The following is a 19,969-nucleotide window of genomic DNA, read 5'->3' as shown; positions in this document are numbered from 1 at the left end:
CTTATGGCTATCCCTGAACAAGCCAAATTTCATCATTTCAAACAGAGGAAGATGAAAAGCATCTGTCTCAAGTTGTCTCTAGCTGCAGCTCAGCTGAGGCAAGGACGTGGTTGTGCTCATTGTGATGCTGTATGCTGTTAACTTACAGTGTTGCTGCCTTTCTTCTTTAACACTGCTTACCTAATGCGGATTCTACCTGCCTGCCTGTGGGTATTGTCAATAGCCCTCAGGCAATGTTTGGGTGACCCATGAAGAAATGGAAAATCTGGCAGCTCCAGCCAAAACGGTTAGTCTTTTCCATTAATAACAACTTTCATATCTGTTTCAATGCCAAAATGCACTGACTGCTGTATGACTAAATGTGACGGCTACATAAAACCTGTATACAATTTTATATATACTTGGGATATTTGCTAAACTTCTAGTTTTGATAATATTTCATAATATGTCTCTACTACACTAAATACCTGGTTATTTTTTTTCTTGGTGCAACCAATGTTTAAACATAATTGCTAAGTACACTAGAATGGAATAAATATTCAGTGTGCATTAGTGTCAGCTTGCAATACCCCCATAATATGTCATAATTAATAATAATCAAGATAAGTGAATGGCGCTAAAGCCTGTCTGTAAGATGAATGCTCTAACTTGAAAACTCTACCCCTAATCCCAGGAGCCTGGTGGTGGCTGGCTATGGTTACTTGATCATGAGAGTGTACGTGTTCAGGGGTGGGCTTTTTAAAATATTTTTTTTGCCGTCAAGTCACATCTGAATTATGGCAACCCCTGGTTGGGTTTTCAAGGCAGGAGATGTTCAGGGGTGGTTTGCCATTGCCTGCCTCCACATCACTACTTTGGTATTCCTCTGAGGTCTTCCATCCAAATACTGGTTCAGCTTTTCTTGAAACCAAACTGTCTTTTAAAGTACTTTTTAAAAGGTTCACAGGCTCTTTCCTTTTGGCCAACTACATTGGGGGTAAGACATCTGCCACATAAGACATTCTTAGGAGATGATTTTTTCTTTAAATCCTGTATCTAGGGTTTTGTTTAAAAAAAAATCTCCTAATTCCCACGTTACTGTAGGCTGAGGAAAGGTTTTTTTTGTGAAATTGCAGAAATACTTCATAAGAACAAGACTAGATTTTTAAAAGGAGAATAATAAAATTCAGTTTCTTTAATCAAACATATCCTTCAATGGCAATTAGGTAGATAAATATTCATGAAGTCACCACCATTTGGTTGTCCCTTCACCTAACAGCTCACAATGTTTCTGTTTTCCATCCAGCAGCTTCCCGTGTCCTAAAATGAATTTCCAGATTTACTCAAACTAGTAAAAACTTAATTTACTAGCTGGGCAAGTTTAGGTTAACGGAGTACCAACAAAATGTAAATTACACATCTCCCTGCAAACTGTGAATTTTACATAGGTTAGCTATGAGATATTTCCACAAGGAGCAAAGTTGCTTTTCCCTGATTTTAGTCTTAATAGTGCTGAACTTAAGCTGTATCCCCAATGCAGTAACCTTTCCTGGCACCTCCCAAGTATTTTTAGAAAGTGGTCAGGGCCAGGTACGGCTTTTGCTCAGCGGGGCCTTTGATTGACTGTGCAGATTTTTTTAAAAAAAATTCTTCAGCAGCAGCTGCCGCCACAGCACAAGGATTTTCATGACATGGTTGAAGGTAAGCTGTGTGTAAGCAAAAACATACTTAAAAAAAATATATGCAAATTTAAAAAGACATCCTGTTAAGCAGAATGTCTGCCTGAAATGGTGACAAGTTACTGTTAGAGTTATGCATAGCTTATTGACCCTGATATGTTGTGATTGGCTGCACCTCCAGCAGCAGCCTTTTTGTGGTTGCATCCACCACCCAGTGTGTGAATTCCAAAGGTGCCCACAGGCTCAAAAAGATTGGGGTCCCAACTCAAAACAAGTAGCCTAATTTTTAAGAATGATTTCATTAAAATAATTGTTGTCTTTCTGTTGCAAATTCACAGTTAACATTTGGCTTTATAATTCCATTTTGCCTTTTTTACTCAATTTATATTTCTTTTGTTTTCTAACTTACTCTACTGATGAACATCTTCTGACACTCAAGAAAGAGAATGAGGAGGGAAGCTGGGCTCAGGTATGAACTTTTTCCATTTAACATTTCCCCAGTACAGCTAGCAATAATTTAACATAAGGGATTTGGGAGTTGTTAGTATTTCTGCAAATGAGAAGGCTCTGATTATTTATAAAGGAATATTTCAGTGGTCCTCTTTTTATAGCATAAGAGTTGCTTTTATACTAATTACAAGTGGGAACCTGCAAGGACTTGTGGAAGGCATCTCATTCCCCCCTCTCTCACTATCTCTTCTTTCCCTTTTCTGAAAGCCCCCATAGCCTCTCCCCTTTTCCTATTTCTTTCTCTCCTTTCCACCCTACATCCAACCCACATTTTTCTGCCCCTTTGTCGTCAGGTTTCCTTCTGCCCCTCCCACCCAGCAGCCTCTACCTAGGAAAACTATGCCTTAGTTGTGTGGTGGTGGGCACTGGGCCAGGCCCACTTGTATGGTAGGGAAGCCTCATGGACTTGTGGGGTGGCACCTCACTTTCCCCTGTATCCTCCTCCCTTCACTATTTCCTTCTTCCCTCCTCCTGGCAATCCCCATACCTTCTCCCCTTTCCCTGCCTCATTCCCTCCTTCTCAGCCGTTCACCCACCTACCTTTTTATCTGCCTCCCATCTTCAGCTGTATTTATTATTTATATATATCATTTATACTCACCTTTCTCCAGTGAGCTTCCACAGCAAAATGGGGATTTGAACTTGGGTCTCCCAGACCCTACTCTGCAGCTCTAACTGCTATACCACACTGGCTTTCATTGGGTGGCTGTTGTTGAACAGTAGCAAGCAACCAGGCCTAGTTGAGTCATGAAAGTCAGGTGGTATCAAGTCACCCAGAGGTTGCTGCCAGGTCTAGCATTGCCAACCTCCAGGTGGGACCTGGAGATCTCCCCAAATTACGACTGAACTACAAATAACAGAGATCTGTCCCCTTGAAGAAAATGACTGCTTTGAAGGGTGGACTCCATGGCACTATAGTTGGCTGAGGAAGTTTATTTGATTATCAAACTTACATCCTTTCAAAGGAATGAAAATTTTGAAGAGTTGAGGTCCAAGGGGTTAAGGATTATTAATCATATATCAAAATTGTTGAGTTATAGGTAACCGTATGATTTTGATAATCATGTATATATGCTTGAAATGTATGCATGTTATGGTGGGGGGACAACCCCCCCCATAGAATTTGATTGCTAAAAATGAAGTAGTAATCTCCTAAAATCATTGAAAATGATCATTATTCTAGTACTCCTCTGTCTGCATTTCACAGTTGCATTAGATGAGGCAGTGGGAGGGACAATGATGTGAGTAACTCAGCAGACCATCTAACAGATATATAGGGATCCTCCAATCAGAAGAGTCGGCAGATGTTCCTACCAAACAGAACTGACCCAATAAGGATTTATGTGGACAGTTTTCTTGTTTTTCCACAAATCATTACATTGTTTTCACTATCTTTGGGAGAGTTTTCCAGATTGCATATAAGTAGTTATGGTTCCTGTTTACTTGCCATTCAGTCCTCAAAAGGGACAAATTTTGCTTATACTCTAAATACAGACATTGTTGACTAAAGGGGTGTAACTTCAAAGTAATTAAAAAGTTATACTTCCTTTTTTTTGTTCACTGACCTCCCAAAGTTAGCTTGTCATGCACATTCCTGATCAAGACCAGATGACTTCTTGTACTAAGGAACAACCTTCCTATTCACTTTAAGAGATTAGGCTTCCAGAGGCTTCTGAAGCCTCCACTGGAAGGAGAAGGGCTCTGAGTATTGGTTCTGCCTTCACTGAAATTCTCCTGTTTTTCCTGGGGTGCAGGTGTTTTGAGAGGCTTTCCTCCTCTCTTTCCTGATTGTTTTGTCTTAGTTAAGCATAAGTAATTAGGCTTCCTTTTTTTTGCCGTCAAGTCACAGCTGACTTATGGTGATCACGTGGGGTTTTCAAAACAATTGTTTGCTATTGCCTGCCTCTGTGTCATACCCCTGGTATTCCTTGGAGGTCTCCCTTCCAAATACTGTCCAGGGCTGACCCTGCTTATCTTCTGAAATCTGACGAGTTCGGACAGCTTCTTTAGGGACCATTTTCTGCTCTTTGTTTTTGTTTTTCTTGGAAGGAAAATAATGCATGGCTTTTTAAAAGGCAAGAGAGGCGAACTGTTCAATAGTCCCCAGGAGTTTTCTTTGAAGATCAGCATTACCCATCTGTTGGCAAGTCTGGAACAGATCAATAGACAAAGGTTAGGGTTGTCCTCCATAGAATATTAAATATATTGGGATACTTCCTGTCTTTCTTTCTTCTGTTTAGTAGCATCATAACGTACAGTGTTAGCAACCTCAGTTCATTTTGCATAGTTGAATCATGGGAACTTCAGAAAACGAGAGGGTTCTTCCTCCTAATGGTCTAGATTCTTTTGGAAGTCTTGCCTCCTGAAGTTGATGGGAGTTGTTCTTTGTTATTACAGGATCTCCCCAAATTACCACTGATAAGTCCGATTTTTCTATTTATTTCTTCCTTCTTTTCCATTTACTTATTTGCAAGGTTAAGAATGCCTTGCTGACTAGAAATGTAGTTTATGTAATCAACTGTCTTATTTGGATGTACTACCTGAAACTAAGATTAACATTGAAATATTATAAATTTTCTTTCTTGAGAATGGTTGATAGTAACATTCTTAATGTTTTTTTTTCCCCATAGACTCTGGCTTACGGTGACATGAACCATGAATGGATAGGTAATGAGTGGCTTCCCAGTTTGGGATTACCACAGTATCGAAGTTACTTTATGGAGTGCTTGGTAGATGCAAGGATGTTAGACCACCTCACAAAGAAAGATCTTCGTGTACACTTAAAAATGGTGGATAGCTTTCATCGGTAAGTTCAAAGAACAAAGTAAGCATAGTTACACAGTATTTTCTTTCCTGACATTTCGCCAGCAGCTGTGGCAGGCATCTTCAGAGGAGTAACACTGAAGGACAGTGTCTCTCAGTGTCAAGTGGGTAGGAAGAGTAATATATAGTCAGAAAGGGGTTGGGTTGAGCTGAATCATTGTCCTGCAAAAAGTATCAAAGGTAATGTGCTAATCATTGTCCTGTAAGTATCAAGATAATGTTCTAATGAGGGTGTGGTATGTTAATATGGAACCATTGTATCCTGAAGTTGGTAGAATTATCCAGTCTTTCAGTGTCTTGGAATAAGACCCTGTGTCCTGTTTGTGTCAGTCCATGTTCAGCCACTGCTGATTTCTCAGGTTGGCCAAGCCTGCAGTATCTTTAATGTTATTTTATCCTAGTTTGTATGCTGCGTTTTGTGCGTTTTGTGGTCCTGATGTAAACTTGTGGTCCCGATGTAAACTTGTCCACAACTGCAAGGTATATGATATATTTTTTCAAAAGTTTCTCCATAAAACATAACCTACAAACAGTGTTTAAACCCACCAAGAAAAATACAACAGATGCTACGATCAGCAAAAGACAAAAGAGACCCCCTCACCTCTGCAGGAGTATATCGTATACCTTGCCGTTGTGGACAAGTTTACATCGGGACCATAAAACGCAGTATACAAACTAGGATAAAAGAACATGAAAGATACTGCAGGCTTGGCCAACCTGAGAAATCAGCAGTGGCTGAACATGGACTGACACAAACAGGACACAGGGTCTTATTCCAAGACACTGAAAGACTGGACAATTCTACCAACTATTTTGTCAGATTGCACAGAGAAGCCATTGAAATTCATAAACATCAGCACAACTTTAACAGAAAAGAAGAGAGTTTAAGAATGAATAAGGCTTGGCTTCCTGTCCTGAAAACCTCCAGAATAACAAAGACTACACAATAGCAATGCAGATTAGCTTTGGATTTCACACATTAACAGATCACTTCAGGATACAGTGGTTCCATATTAACATACCACACCCTCATTAGCACATTATCTTGATACTTACAGGACAATGATTCTCACATTACCTTTGATACATTTTGCAGGACAATGATTCAGCTCAAACCCAACCCCTTTCTGACTATATATTACTCTTCCTACACACTTGACACTGAGAGACACTGTCCTTCAGTGTTACTCTTCTGAAGATGCCTGCCACAGCTGCTGGCGAAACGTCAGGAAAGAAAATACCAAGACCACGGTCACACAGCCCGGATAACCTACAAGAACTAATGAACTCTTACCGTGAAAGCCTTCGACAATATTATAAACGTAAATAATAAATAAATAAATCATTCCCTCTAATTTTTTAATCAATAGTAAACCACAAAATGTGGCCAGTATTTATAAAATGTGTTAGAAGGATCCTTTACCATTCAGCATATGATTTTATTTCTAAACTGCTTTGTGATATGCTGTTTTTTTTCTCTTAACTGACAGTACAAGTCTACAGTATGGAATCATGTGTTTAAAGAAACTGAATTATGACAGAAAAGAACTAGAAAGGAGAAGAGAAGCAAGTCAGCATGAAATAAAAGGTAATACCTAATGTAAAAACACACTCACTGTGCTTAGAATCATAGAGTTGGAAATGGCCATATAGGCCTTCTAGTCCAACCCCCTGCTCAATGCAGGAATTGCCTAAAGCATCCCTAACAAGTGTTTGTCCAGCCACTGCTTGGAGACTGCCAGTGATAGGGAGCTCACCACCTTCCTATAGAGTTGCTAGCTCCAGGTTGGGAAATACTAGGAGATTTTGGGGGCGGAGCCTGAGGAGGGCAGGGTTTGGGGAGGGGAGGAACTTCAATGCCATAGAGTCCAATTTCCAAAGCGGCCATTTTCTCCAGGTGAACTCAGCTCTATAGGCTGGAGATCAGTTGTAATAGCAGGAAATCTCCAGCTAGTACCTGGAGGCAGACCTTGGCGAAAGAGAGGCGAAGCATAGACAGCACGGTCTGCCAATTCAAACAGAATAATCTGCTTGGTAACAGGATTTGAATCAGAGAGACTCAATGGAGCAGACAAGATTCTCCTGTATAGCAAGATATAGAGCAACAGACTTCTGATGAAGCTGATATGCAAAACAAGAATAAATCGTGAAACCTTGTATAGCTTGCTTTGTTTTGACAAGAGTTTTGGAAATTATAAATTGATATTTTAAATTATAAATCACCTTTTTGGAAAATTATATCATTTATTACATTCAGGTGCATAGTGGGTTTTTCTCTCTCTTTGTGTGTGTGTGTGTGTGTGGGGGTGTGTCCATAATTAGCTTACAGTCCTCCCGTACTCCAAGATCTTGTTCACACACACTGCTACTCAGAAATGTATCCACCATCCAGCATGTGTGCTTCTCATTTTTGTTACCCAGATGGAGAACTCTAAACTTACCCTTGTTGAATTGCATCTTGTTCACATCCATCCACTTGTCCAGTATGTTCAGATCTCATTGAATTCTATCTCTATCTTCCAGGGTGTTTGCTACTTCTCCTAGTTTGGTGTCACCTGCAAATTTAATGGATAGTTCCTCCAGCCCCTCATCCAGATCATTTATAAAAAATATTGAAAAGTACAGGCCCCAGAACTGAGTCCTGTGGCACCCAACTGGACACCTTCCTCCAATCAGATGAAACTCCATTGACAACTACTTTTGGGGTGCAGTTCTCCAGCCACTTCCCTATCCACCTAAGTATCCTAGAATCCAGTCCACAGTCCTCCAATTTACCCATCAGAACAACATGGGGAACTGTCAAAAGTTTTACTGAAATCTTGATAAATATCAACAGCATTCCCACGATCCAGTAAGCCCATCGCTTGATAAAAGAAGGAAATGAGGTTGGTCTGGTAGGAGCTGTTGGTGACAAATCTGTGCTGACTTTCCTGGATCCCTGGATCAGATGCTTGCAGATTGACCCCTTTAAAAACTGCTCAAGTATCTTCCTTGGGGCAGAGGCCTGTAGTTTCCTGGGTCATCCCTCTTCCCTTTTCTGAAGATTGGGATAACAGTCACCCTTCTCTAGTCTTATGGCACATCTCCCATCTTACAAGAGGTCTTGAAGATGAGGGTCAAAGACAATCTCTCTTCAATGTTCTTTGAGCACTCTCAGGTGCATACCATCTGGCCTGGGAGATTTGTACTCATCCAGTGCAGCCAGGTTCCTCTCAACAACCTATGTCAAACAGCATTTGGACACTGTGCCTTGCCTACTACCATTTCTAGATGAGCCTGTTCTCTTCTTCAGAGAAAAAACTGAGACAAAATAGGCATTGAACCTTTCTTCTGTCTCTCTGTTCTGGAGTTTCTCCATTTTCATTCAACAGTGGGCCCATTGCCTCTTTTACTTTATGTTTGCTCCTCACACTTCTGATGAAGCTTTTCTTGTAGCAAGCCTCCCTTGCCAGCCCCAGCTCACTCTGAGTTTTGGCCTCTCTGATGGCTGACCTACAGTGCCTAGCACCCTCAGATACTCTTCTTTAGAGGTATATCCTTGCCTCCATTTCTTGAGCATTTCCTTTATCTTCTTTAGCTGCTCATTGAGTTCTCTGATCATCCACAGTGGCTTTTGGGATCCCCTACCATGTTTCCTTCTTGTTGTAATGGTGATGGCTTGAGCTTGCAAGAGCTCGTTTTAGGAGAGCCCACTCTTCACTTCCTGCTTTCCCTTCCAGTATGGAATGACTCTCCCTTCCATGGAATGACTCTCGTCATGCCTCTGAGTTTATTAAACTCTGGTCTACTAAAATCGAAAGTACATGACTGGCTATGAACTTCCTTGGTCCCCCACAGCAAAAGGAATTCTAGGAGGCCATGGTCACTTCCCCCTCAAGTCCCCACCACCTTCACCCCATCTACCAGCTATTGCCTGTTGGTTAATATTAAGTCAAGAATGGCCGAACCCCTCATAGCTTTCGCCACCATTTGGAAAAGGAAGTTGTTGGCAAGGCAGGTCAGGAAGTTTCATGCCTTTTGAACTTTCAGTCTATTCATCTTTAAATATCCCTGAAGTGGTTAAATATAGAGATGGATTTTATTCCTTATGAACTCACTTAACACGAATGAATTTTGCCTTAGTTCGGGTGGTACCTGAACCACCTCATTCTGAGCTCCTTATATCACACTCCCAATGATATCACTGAAGGATAAATGCACACTGTGTTTGCTTTCAAGTTCTCACAGGGTTCACGGCTTTGATCAGTCATAGATCAGCTCCAAGAATGTTGCTTTAAAATCCTCAGAAGCTGATTTTGCTGATGAGGGTTTCATGGGAGGGTGGAGAAGGGGGCTCCTGCTTCCCTCCAGACTTTTTCCTGAACCTAAAGAACCCCCAGTAGAGAGTTATTCACACAACTTTGTAGGTGCATGTGGAGGAGTCTGACCACTTGCAGATCCAGTTATGTGAATAACTTTCCACTGGGAAATAGATATAGATTGATGATGTCTTCCAGGGGAGCTTGTACCCTTCCCCCCGGTGACATTTCTATAAACACTGCAGGTAGGTTTTAAGTATGCAGAAAATTTCATGACTTTCTGTTCTGCTTTACTCATACATGCTTGGCACAGGAGATAGATTCCAGGCCATGGTAATGCACAAGAACTCGCACATTCATCCACTATATGTCACTTATCAATATGTCTCTGGGAATAAGCACAACTGGAAAACATGATACCATGGTTAGAGAAATTGGAAACGTATCTGAGAAACTGGTTCATACCATAATTTCTCCACTTGGTCCCTGTACATGGTCAGGAGGAATCACAAGGAAGCAAGTGTAAAGCTGCCCAGGAAGGGTTCCAGAAAGCATGGTGTCCCAGCTTTCATACTTCCTTTTATCCACCATAACCTTTACATATAGTGATTGTAGTTATTACATTATAGCAAGATAACCACCATCATGCCGTTACTGTAGTCATCTAATTGGTAACACGGGTTAGCAGAATCCAGCCATAGTATAGATGGGTAGTGACCACAGTGTATTAAAGGAATCGTTTTCTTAAACTGGCAATTTTCTGTCTGGAAAAAAATGTTTAGTGATTAAAGCAAGTCTAGTTCTCTGACTCTTTTAATATGTATGTAAAATGCATATAATTTTGGCTTTTTTAGTCAACAGGGTAATCTAATAGTTAGCTCCTGAGCTGCAGCTAGATGCAAAACAACATGGATTCAACCCATCAACTGTAATCTGTGTGTAGAAAAGATTTCTGCACGTGGATATACTTGGTGTCACAACTTGGTGCAAGAGGCTTTATCCAGCAATGAGGTTTTGCTTATTACCTCCTTTGGAATGCCATTCTACGGCCCACACAATGTGACTAGTAACATAATAGTATGGAAAAGAGCCTTTTATTTCCTTCATGCTTCCCTCAAGTGTATATACAAATGTCTTCCTTTATAAGTTTAATACTTAATATTTTACAATAAGCAGGGGAGAGATGTATGACATCTGCTTTTTTTGCATAATTAAGTTAGAGCATTTTGATGTTAAGGAATTTAATAATAAAAATATGTCCTCCTCCTTAAACAAGACATGTCTATAATTTTATGTAGCCATTATGCTTTTGTTTAAGTCACTTCTGCTTTAGAACAAAATAAATCTAGACATCAGTACAATGAATGATGATCCTCTTGCAAATCTCCATAATTTCTTCTAATTATATTACTTTGTTGTTAATTCAGTAGATGGCATATACACAGACTATGAATGCCATATAATAGAGCATAAATTCCACATAAATCGTTCTGCTCTGTCCTCTGTACATCTTAGTTCCCTTGAACATTCAGTCAGTAGGAAAATGCTTCTTTCCCTGTTTTTGTAGATGTGTTGGTTTGGAGTAATGACAGAGTCATACGCTGGATACAAGCAATTGGATTACGAGAATATGCAAACAACGTTTTAGAAAGTGGTGTGCATGGATCACTCATAGCCCTGGATGATAACTTCGATTACGGCAGTTTAGCTTTATTGTTGCAGATTCCAACACAGAATACACAGGCAAGTAAATAAATTATGCTTTGTAGTTTTTCATATGGTTTTGAACTTTTTTTTATTACTTCAATTATTTGATTTGGTTAAATATAGGCACGACAAATCCTGGAGAGAGAATACAATAACCTATTGGCACTAGGAACAGACAGACGACTTGATGAAGTAAGTAATCTTATTTATAAATAACAGATTATGAATAATAGCATAATAAATGTTTGATGATAATTATATAAGAATGCATGAACTAGATTAAGGATGCAGTGCTGAAGGGGGACAAAGCTCCTTAGGAGTTAGCATGACCCCACACGGGTGTAGGTGCCACCTTATCAAGAAATAAAGTGGTACCTACGCTGTCCCGGGGCAAACATGCTGGCGTTGGGGAGTTGCACTGGCCCCCACCGCCAGCACAGCCACACCAGCAGGGAATTCCCAGAAGGAAAAGCCCTTGCCAGCGTGGGGGTGTTCTGAGGGCAGAGCTACCTTTAAGCAGCTTCCTAACCCCTTTCGCCCCAGGAATGCCCCTTCACACTGCGGCATTGGGGTACAGCCCCATTGATTGCAATGGGGCATTTTCTTTTCTTTTACTGGGAAATGTTTAGAATTCATTTTCGGTGGCCAGGAAACCTCTGAGGAAGCAGCGTGGCTGTGCCACTCCCAGTTGCCGCAGATCTACCCCCTCCTTCAGGAATGGGCTGAAGATGTCTGAAAAGCTAACTAACTAAAACTTTCCAATTTAACTTCATTTGTACTCCAATTTAAGAGATTAACTGTTATTAATGTGTGAGTACTGATACATGAACCTCCCCTCCTCCATTATGTAAGGTATGTTAGGCTAAGAAAGAATGGCTCAAGATCATCCAGTGAGTGGTATGGGGAGAGAGGATTTAAAGCAAGATCTCCCCAGGTCTAGTTTAATACACCACTGCATCACACAGCAATTGGAAAAGCCTTTTGAATAGATCACAGAACTAAATGTAACATGTAGTTCTGCTTTTTGTAAAATACAAACTTTTGTGTGTAAACAGACTGATGACAAGAATTTCAGGAGTGGCTCTTCTTGGCGAAGGCAGTTTCCTCCACGTGAAGTCCACGGAATCAGCATGATGCCTGGCTCTTCAGAAACTCTGCCAGCTGGGTTCAGGTTGACTACAACATCAGGGCAGTCACGAAGAATGGCAACTGATGGTATGTGATCATGTGTTCTCAAGACATTTGAGTTTTATTTTGTTAAGGAAAAGAACACTCCAACCCAGACTTAGCTGTTTTTTTTTCTGAATGAAATATTTAATAGTCAACCAACATCTAAGACTGAGAAGGAATTTTCCTTAGGCCCGATTGGCCAGGGACCCTGGAGGGTTTTTTGCCTGGCCCTTCAAAAACTCTGCAAGCTTCCTGACCCCAAAGCAGTGATTGGCATTACCCTGGGCATGTAAGAAAGTGCCACAAGAGCCAAACATTGACTCATCCCTTTCTGCCCTCCCTCTCATGATCTGCCTAAGTTCACAAAATCAGCATTGCTGTCAGATGGCCATCTAACTTCTACCAACCTGTCAGCTTGACATCTGGAAAGGTTTTAGAAGACTATCTTGTTGGATCGGGGAATGCTATGGACATAGTTTATCTTGTCTGCAGTAAGGCTCTTGATAAGGATCCACATGATATTCGTGTTGACAAGTTGGTAAAATGTTGTTTGGATCCTATTGCTGTTAGGATAATTTTTAACTGGTTGACAGATTGCACCCAAAGAGTGATTGTTAATGGTTCCTTATCCTTGTCAAGAGGAGTGACAAGTGGAGTGCCTCAGGGATCTGTCCTGGGCCCTGTGATGTTCAATATCTTTATAAATGACTTAGATGAAGGAATAGATGGGATGTTATTTGCAGATGATAATAAATTGGGAGGGGTAGCAAATACAGCAGAAGACAGAGTCAAGATACCAGATGATCTTGACAGGCTGGAAAACTGGGCTAAAGCTAGCAAAATGAATTTCAACAGAGATAAAGTTCTGCATAATTATACAATGGGGAGACTTATTTTGGCAGTTCCACGTGTGAAAATGTTCAGATCATGCAAAGTGATGGTATCGTTTTACTCTGCTCTGGTCAGACCTCACTTTGAGTATTGTGTTCAGTTTTTTGCCTTCCTCTTGGCATAGATCAGCGGTCACTGGAGGAGTGGGGGGGAGGTAGTTGTGAATTTCCTGAGTTGTGCATGGGTTGGTCTAGATGACCCTTGAGGTTACTTCCAGCTCTTCTGTTTCTAACAATTTTGCATAATTTCCCCAACAACAGAAGAGCTAAACAGCTCTCACTATCTTGAGAGGATAGAGTGATGTTGTCTCTATAGATATATCCTGGGCGAATTATGAAGTAAATCCAATCTACTCCAGTATGTTGGAGCAGAATGTAAATAGCAAACTACATACTGAATTATAAAACAAAAGATGTTTTCCTTTCTGTGTTCTATTTTGATTCAAACTTTTTTTTTTTGCTGTTCACAATTTTGCAGTTGCTTCAGCACGGTTGCAGAGGTTAGACAGTTCTACAGTTCGCACATATTCATGCTGACAAGGCTAGCTAAGAAACAAGAGCAGCATTTGAGCTGATGTGAGTATTGAGAGAAAAACTGAAATACTGTATTACTTATGAAAAAAGAATATTCAAGGAAATAACCATATTGGGCTAGGCTTCTCATGAAGACCTCATAAGATAGGTCTTGTTCTCGCTGAAGAGGTAAAATTGGTGTCTGGGATGTACTACTGAAGATGGGGACTTCCATGATTTAATATTTTTCCATACCAAAAATAATTTGATTAGGCAGAAAGGAGGAGAGGTCAAGGTGGCGGAGGCTAGGTCAGAAAGCAAGCCCTCCTGGGGAATCCTGGAGCAGCACGGCTGAGGCACAATTCCTTCCATTGCTGGAGTGCAGAAGGACTCTCTTATCTGAACTGCTGGTGCTTTTGTTTTCAGAGCATCAGAACCTTTGCTGTTCTCTCCCTTATCCGTGCATGCCAATAATCCAACAAGCAAAAAAGCAAACCTATGTTGGATATCTTGGGGGAATTGTAGACAAATCAGGACTTAAATTTGTGGTGGAATTTCCCAAGCTATTTAAAAGACCATTGGGGTGGCCCCCAACCTAATTCCTCTCTGCCCTTCCTGAAGGCTCTATCCACCATTGTGATTGCTCTAGTAAAACCAGAAGGCACTTCCTCCCCCACTTTGCAAACAGAAGAGAGAGGCACCTCTTGCAACTCCTTCCGTACTCATAATCCACAGCCTGTGTTTCTATCCCAGGTCTAATCTTCCTGTCCTCACCGCCACCATAATCTCAAGGGACATTGCTGCCTCAAGGAAATCCCTAAAGAGGTGGCATATATATGTTTTAAAGAAATAAATAAAACAAAATGTAGGAACAAAAGATGTAACGATTGGCCCCCAGACATTTAGTTCTCTTTACTCTGATCCCGAAATTACCAGTTTTTGTACACAGCATTTCTCCATTCAATTCCTGTAGAAACGAGACTTGAGCCAGGATTTTCTAAAAACTATTTACATAGGTTGAGCTAAAACCTATTTTGAGAGGTTCCCTTCAAACATTAGCTTATCCCCCCCCCCATTCTAAGCACCTAACCTCTGTTTAAGATAAAAGCTGGTATTCCTGCTATTCCTTGAGCATGGCTGGTTGTCATCTGTCACATCCTTTTTTAGTCTACATTAAGCTAATTGAAATCAATGCTTTTCCTTCCTTCTAAAGCAAAAACACTAAAACAAAAGTCAGGAAAGGAAATGTTGAGTTGGAATGGTATGCAGCTAAAGCAACACGGCAGATGTTAGCACACCCAAGAGTGCAAGGTCATATGCCACCAGAGAGTTTCAAATAACACTGCAAATTAAAAAAGTGAAGAGTCAATGCTTATGGGTGTCAACCCTATGATTATCTAATCTTCTGTTGTTGTAACTACATATACTCGGCCATTGCCTGAACATCCAAAGCCTAAAAATAGAAAAACTGAACTGCAGAATGACTCAAGTATAGTACAGAGACACCTCCCCCCCCCCAAAAAAAAGTCTGTAGTTGTAAGGACACATGGGAGTAAGCCTGATTAAATATCATGGGACTTACTTCTGAGCATACTTGCTTAAGATTGCTCCCAAAATCTGTTAGGCTTGTTTACAAGAATGAATGCTGTGCAAACTGGAAAAAATGAGTGGGTTGATAGAGCTGTAGTAACATAGTAAAACAACTGTATTTCTTTCCATATTGGTCAATTTATTGGTCAATACATCACCAGCTATCAGATCTTAAGTTTTTCAATATAAGGAAAACTACTAAAGGATCTATTGCACATTGTCAGTTGTCCTACCAAAACTCAAAAAGGCACAGTATTTTTATAAACCCAATAAAAGCACATCATTAAAAAAATATTAATTACAATAATGTGAAATTACACCCTAAGAAATGCCTTCTTTTATGTTCTTTTCAATTGCTCATCTGCATTTTTTTCCAAGTAGGATATTTACAGTGCCAGTCCTAAGCAGACTTTATACCCTTTTGAGTCCACTGAAGTCAATGGGTTTAGAAGGTGTTACTGTGGTTAGGACTGCAATGTTAACATATCAACACCACTACTTAGATTCTCACTTTAAGTAAACAATTATTGTGATAGCTCATGTCGGTTAAGGTTGTTGCTGTCTAACAAATAATATCAGTTTTGTAAAGGAAATGGCATTTGTATGGTAGGTTGCAAAGTTGGTGGCTTGAGATAGTGCCTGTATTTTTAAATGTTCTGAGATAGCAAGACAGTATGCTGCCATTCTGCCTTTTCTCCTGTTCTTACACTAGTGCCATTGCCCATTCTCATGCCCAGAAAGCCATCTCATTGGAAGCTCATTACCTGCCATTAACTGTCTTTAGTGAAATGAGCCCACATTAAAAAATATTGCAAAGAAGCTTGTTACTGATAGTGCTGTTTTTTCCTATCTCTAGATGTCACCTCTTTCTTCTACTTTACCTGAAGTGCACTACTACCATCTTAAGAAGCTTTTTATTCAAGAACAGGGTAAATAGGGAAGAAATCATAAATAAATGTTTATCAGATGAAAACGTGTGGCAATCTTTTTACACATTAAGTTACAAGGTGTAGCCTGTCAAGTACTATTGCCATGCAACTCTTTCATTTCAATAGAGTTTACATAGGATGTGGGGACAAATCCCACTGAAATTAATGAAGAATGTGCAGCAATAGTACTGGACAGACTGAATCTTTTTGGATATTTCAATAAAATAATTACTAAATAATTTTTAAAAATAAGCCCCAATGTATCTTTCATCAGGAATTTGGCTGAAGTGAAAAGGAGACACTCATTTTTAAACTTGTTTTCATCTGTTTTATTGTAAAATAATAGAATTTACATATTTACTGTGTATGTATTTCTTTTCATATGTGTAAGTCTCATGTAAATGAATATAAATATGATTTTTTAAACAAATTAAATCTATGGTACATGGGGTCTTAGTGCAAACACTTGACAATACAGTGTCAATACTACTGTTTGTATCTTTCCATTCCACCATTTTTACAGTTTTGAATTGTAGCCATCAATTGGATATGTTTAGCAGTTATTAGATGCTTCAACATTTTCCTACTTTTTAAAAAAATTCTGTCAAGATTTAAAGCTCAACACCTGCCTCTGATTACTTACAATAGAATGATTTAAATGTGGAACTGGAGCCAAAAAATTGACCTACTAAGGCACACCACAATTGTTATATAATCTTGTAGAAAAGCACTGTGATGGCTCTCCCTTTTAAAATCGACATGAACAAAAAACTGCAAGAGTCAAAAGCAATTACGCAAAAGTGACAAAGTCATTCTCCTCATGGCTGTTCATGGACCGAGAAGAAACGTTCTTTGCTACGAATCTTTTTTTCCTTCCTATTTCTACATATGCCAGCCAACATCAAACAACCAAACCAACAAAAAACAACCATGAGGGGAAAAATATTTCTGATCTTCCAGTTTTCAGTTGTATAAAAATGTCCTCCCATTTTGTCACTATCGTAGGGTATTAGACAGCTGTCTGTCTAAAGTTACACTTTTATCCAAGATGGCCTTGCTGAGGCTTCACTGAAGTCACTTTATCAGAGGAAATAACTGAAAGACAGAAAAGTAATATATAATGTATAAAAGTTTAGAGGAGAAACTATTACCTACTGTGGCTTTATTTGGTGGTGTTATTGATGTCTATTCTTTGTTTATATGGGAAGTTTCAAAGTAAGACCTATTTAATACTGTCATTTACCTGCTATTTGCTAATCTCCCACTGCCTGATCTTAGCTTAAGACCTGTCTTTTGGTTATTCCTTTCAGCAAGTTGATCTGCCAACATCTTGCACGTACATTTGTTTTCTCGCGTACTTTTATTTACCAGACTCCACTTAGCCAAACGGTGACAGATTTTTCTTCCCTGCTGTCAATAAAAAGAAATCAGTGCTGTTTATGTGTTCAGTGTGTGATCAGGCTGCATGTATCATCGCTTTCATTAAGTAACTGATGTTGGGGTTCAGGGATAAATATAGCATTTTCTAGTAGCCAGAATAAAATATAAAAACAATAATGTAGCCTTCCACAAGATGGTGCACTGAACTTTCTGCTTTATATAACAAAAGTCATCTAGTGCACACTTTACAAAATGCAGAGCCCAGGGACTTTTGGTGACAGCCACCAAGACACTGGTTTGCTGCACCGATTACTATGAGATGTGACTGGGCTGAAACCTGATGTAGAGCACAGCTAAAAATCTATTTGGAAACCACTCCTCTAGGCTGTCTTTGGAGGAAAAAAACAACTGCATTTTGAACAAGCATACAATGTGTATTTCAGTGAAACTTTATTTTTAGTATCAAAATGTGGTTTGAATTTTATGGAACCCTCCCTTTCTTCCAGCATATGTGTTTTAAAGAAACCAACGTTTTGTTTATAAAAGGGAAGAGGCTGTGAATGCAGTTCAGGCTGAGTTGGACAGAAATAGAAAGAGTGAGTGATTCCCAGGAGGGCTTTTTGATAAGTCCAGAATGTGGAGAGTTAGAATAGCAGTGGAGGGCAGAATATACAGAAGGGAAAAGAAAATCAATTGCTTCTATCTAGGATAATACTTCTAGTTTAGTAGCATGCACGCCTCGCCTGGAAAACTTGACCAAAGAGTACACTTATGTAACAGTTATCAAAATCTTCTAAATGGGGGAGGGGGATAGCAAAATATTGTATTTATGGACATGTAAAGTAAAACTGATCAATTCATGCCACAGTTCCCATCATATCTTTAATTTGTTTAAAAAGTATGCCCTACTTTCTACCCAGTGACATCACTTTTTAATATTACATAGCACACTGCTGAAGCGTTTTGACATAATTTACTTATTGAGAAGTGATCAACAAGGGTCACCTCCAGGTTTTGGGAAGCCCAGGATAAGAGACTCCCCAGTGTAGTGCTGCCACTTTATTCTTCTTCATCCCCATCTGCACCATCTTTATGAAGGTGGAGATGGAAAAGTCAGCAGCTGCTCTTTGTCAATGTCAGTCACCCACTTACTTGGAGGTGCCGGAGCAGAAAAAGCAGCAGCCATCACTCACTCACCTGTCCTCCTTGCAGTTACAACCATTGCCCGGCAGAGAGAGGGCACAGGTGAATGAGTGTTCCTGCTCCTCAACCAAAGCAGGTGGGGGAGGGGGCTAGTGGAAAACAGCAGCTCACACTTGTCTCTAGTGGTGTATAGGTTAATGGCACCATCAGTATGCATTTCCTGTGCCTCTTCCTTGACCTGAATAAGGAGAGGCTGTGGCTCAGTGGTAGAGCCTCTGCTTGGCATGCAGAAGGTCCCAGGTTCAGTCCCGGGCATCTCTAGTTAAAGGGACTAGGCAAGTAGGTGATGTGAAAGATCTCTGCCTGAGACCATGGAGAGATGCTGCTGGTCTGAGCAGACAATACTGACTTTGATGGACCAAGGGTCTGATTCAGTATAAGGCAGCTTCATGTGTTCACATGACAGGGAGAGGCGGCTGCAGCCACTGCAAGCAGCAGCATTAATACCAATACCAATCCCACTCAGGGACAGCCACGGCTGCCAGCCTGCTCTTTCCAGGCAACCAAACAAGTAATTAGGTGCAGCAACCTGCCACCTCCCTGAGAAGGAAAGCATAACAGCACCTTCAAGGACGATGCCAAGTAAACACCACCTATCGGTTCTGTATGGAGCTAAGGATGGGGTGGGCTGCGAGAGGGCCTGTTCTTGCTGTGACTGCCATTTGATGCAAGGTAGTAAGCAACACTGGTTGCTGCTCAGTGTTGGCAGATTCAGAGTATGAGGAACAGGAGGGGGGGACCCCAACTGGCCCTTGACAACCACTTGTTTCTATCAATATGGGAAACCAAGAAAAGGGAAAACAAAATGCTCTAAGGATTATTGAAGATAGTTTATATAAAATGTTTTGAGTTCCTATAGCTTATAATTTGTTTAACCTGATATCATCATAAGACTGGCTATAGGTGCATCCATTTGTGGATTTTCTACTACCTCACATCAGCACGGAGTTAAGGTTTTACTTAGAACAGACCACTCATTTTATCCTAGGTAACATTTCATAACCTTTCATTATCATTGGTTCCCAGTTATTAAAGGTTAGGAGTACCAGGTACATTTAAAACACTTCACAATTTACACTATTATTTTAATAGCCATGAGAACCCACAAACCATCTGAACATTTATCAATAAAAATAACATTGCCAGACTAGTATTATTGCTTATTTGATTGCCCACAGTAGCACAGGACTGAGCAACACTTACACAGAAATGAAATTAATTCTAAATGTTCAGATTTTGTTCCCAGCATAACTGAATGAAATGTATTCCAGGTATTACCCATATCTTAATGGCATTAG

General features: G+C 40.2%; 1 protein-coding gene across 1 annotated transcript in view; it reads left to right on the top strand.

Annotated features, from left to right (window-relative positions):
* PPFIA2 (PTPRF interacting protein alpha 2) overlaps positions 1-16,546 on the top strand; it is a 278,103-nt gene extending 261,557 nt beyond the window's left edge. The window contains exons 23-31 of the mRNA XM_056845998.1: positions 224-286; positions 2,098-2,127; positions 4,799-4,974; positions 6,482-6,579; positions 10,857-11,032; positions 11,120-11,188; positions 12,052-12,211; positions 13,535-13,632; positions 16,016-16,546. Of these exons, the coding sequence (XP_056701976.1) occupies positions 224-286; positions 2,098-2,127; positions 4,799-4,974; positions 6,482-6,579; positions 10,857-11,032; positions 11,120-11,188; positions 12,052-12,211; positions 13,535-13,593 (831 nt within the window). The 3' untranslated portion in view covers positions 13,594-13,632; positions 16,016-16,546. The remainder of the gene's footprint in view (positions 1-223; positions 287-2,097; positions 2,128-4,798; positions 4,975-6,481; positions 6,580-10,856; positions 11,033-11,119; positions 11,189-12,051; positions 12,212-13,534; positions 13,633-16,015) is intronic.
* Positions 16,547-19,969: the final 3,423 nt, after the last annotated feature.

The sequence above is a fragment of the Euleptes europaea genome, chromosome 3 (genome assembly GCF_029931775.1).
Source record: "Euleptes europaea isolate rEulEur1 chromosome 3, rEulEur1.hap1, whole genome shotgun sequence".
Lineage (NCBI taxonomy): Eukaryota > Metazoa > Chordata > Lepidosauria > Squamata > Sphaerodactylidae > Euleptes > Euleptes europaea.
Note: the sequence above shows the minus strand (reverse complement) of the source record. Positions and strands in the feature narration are given on the sequence as shown.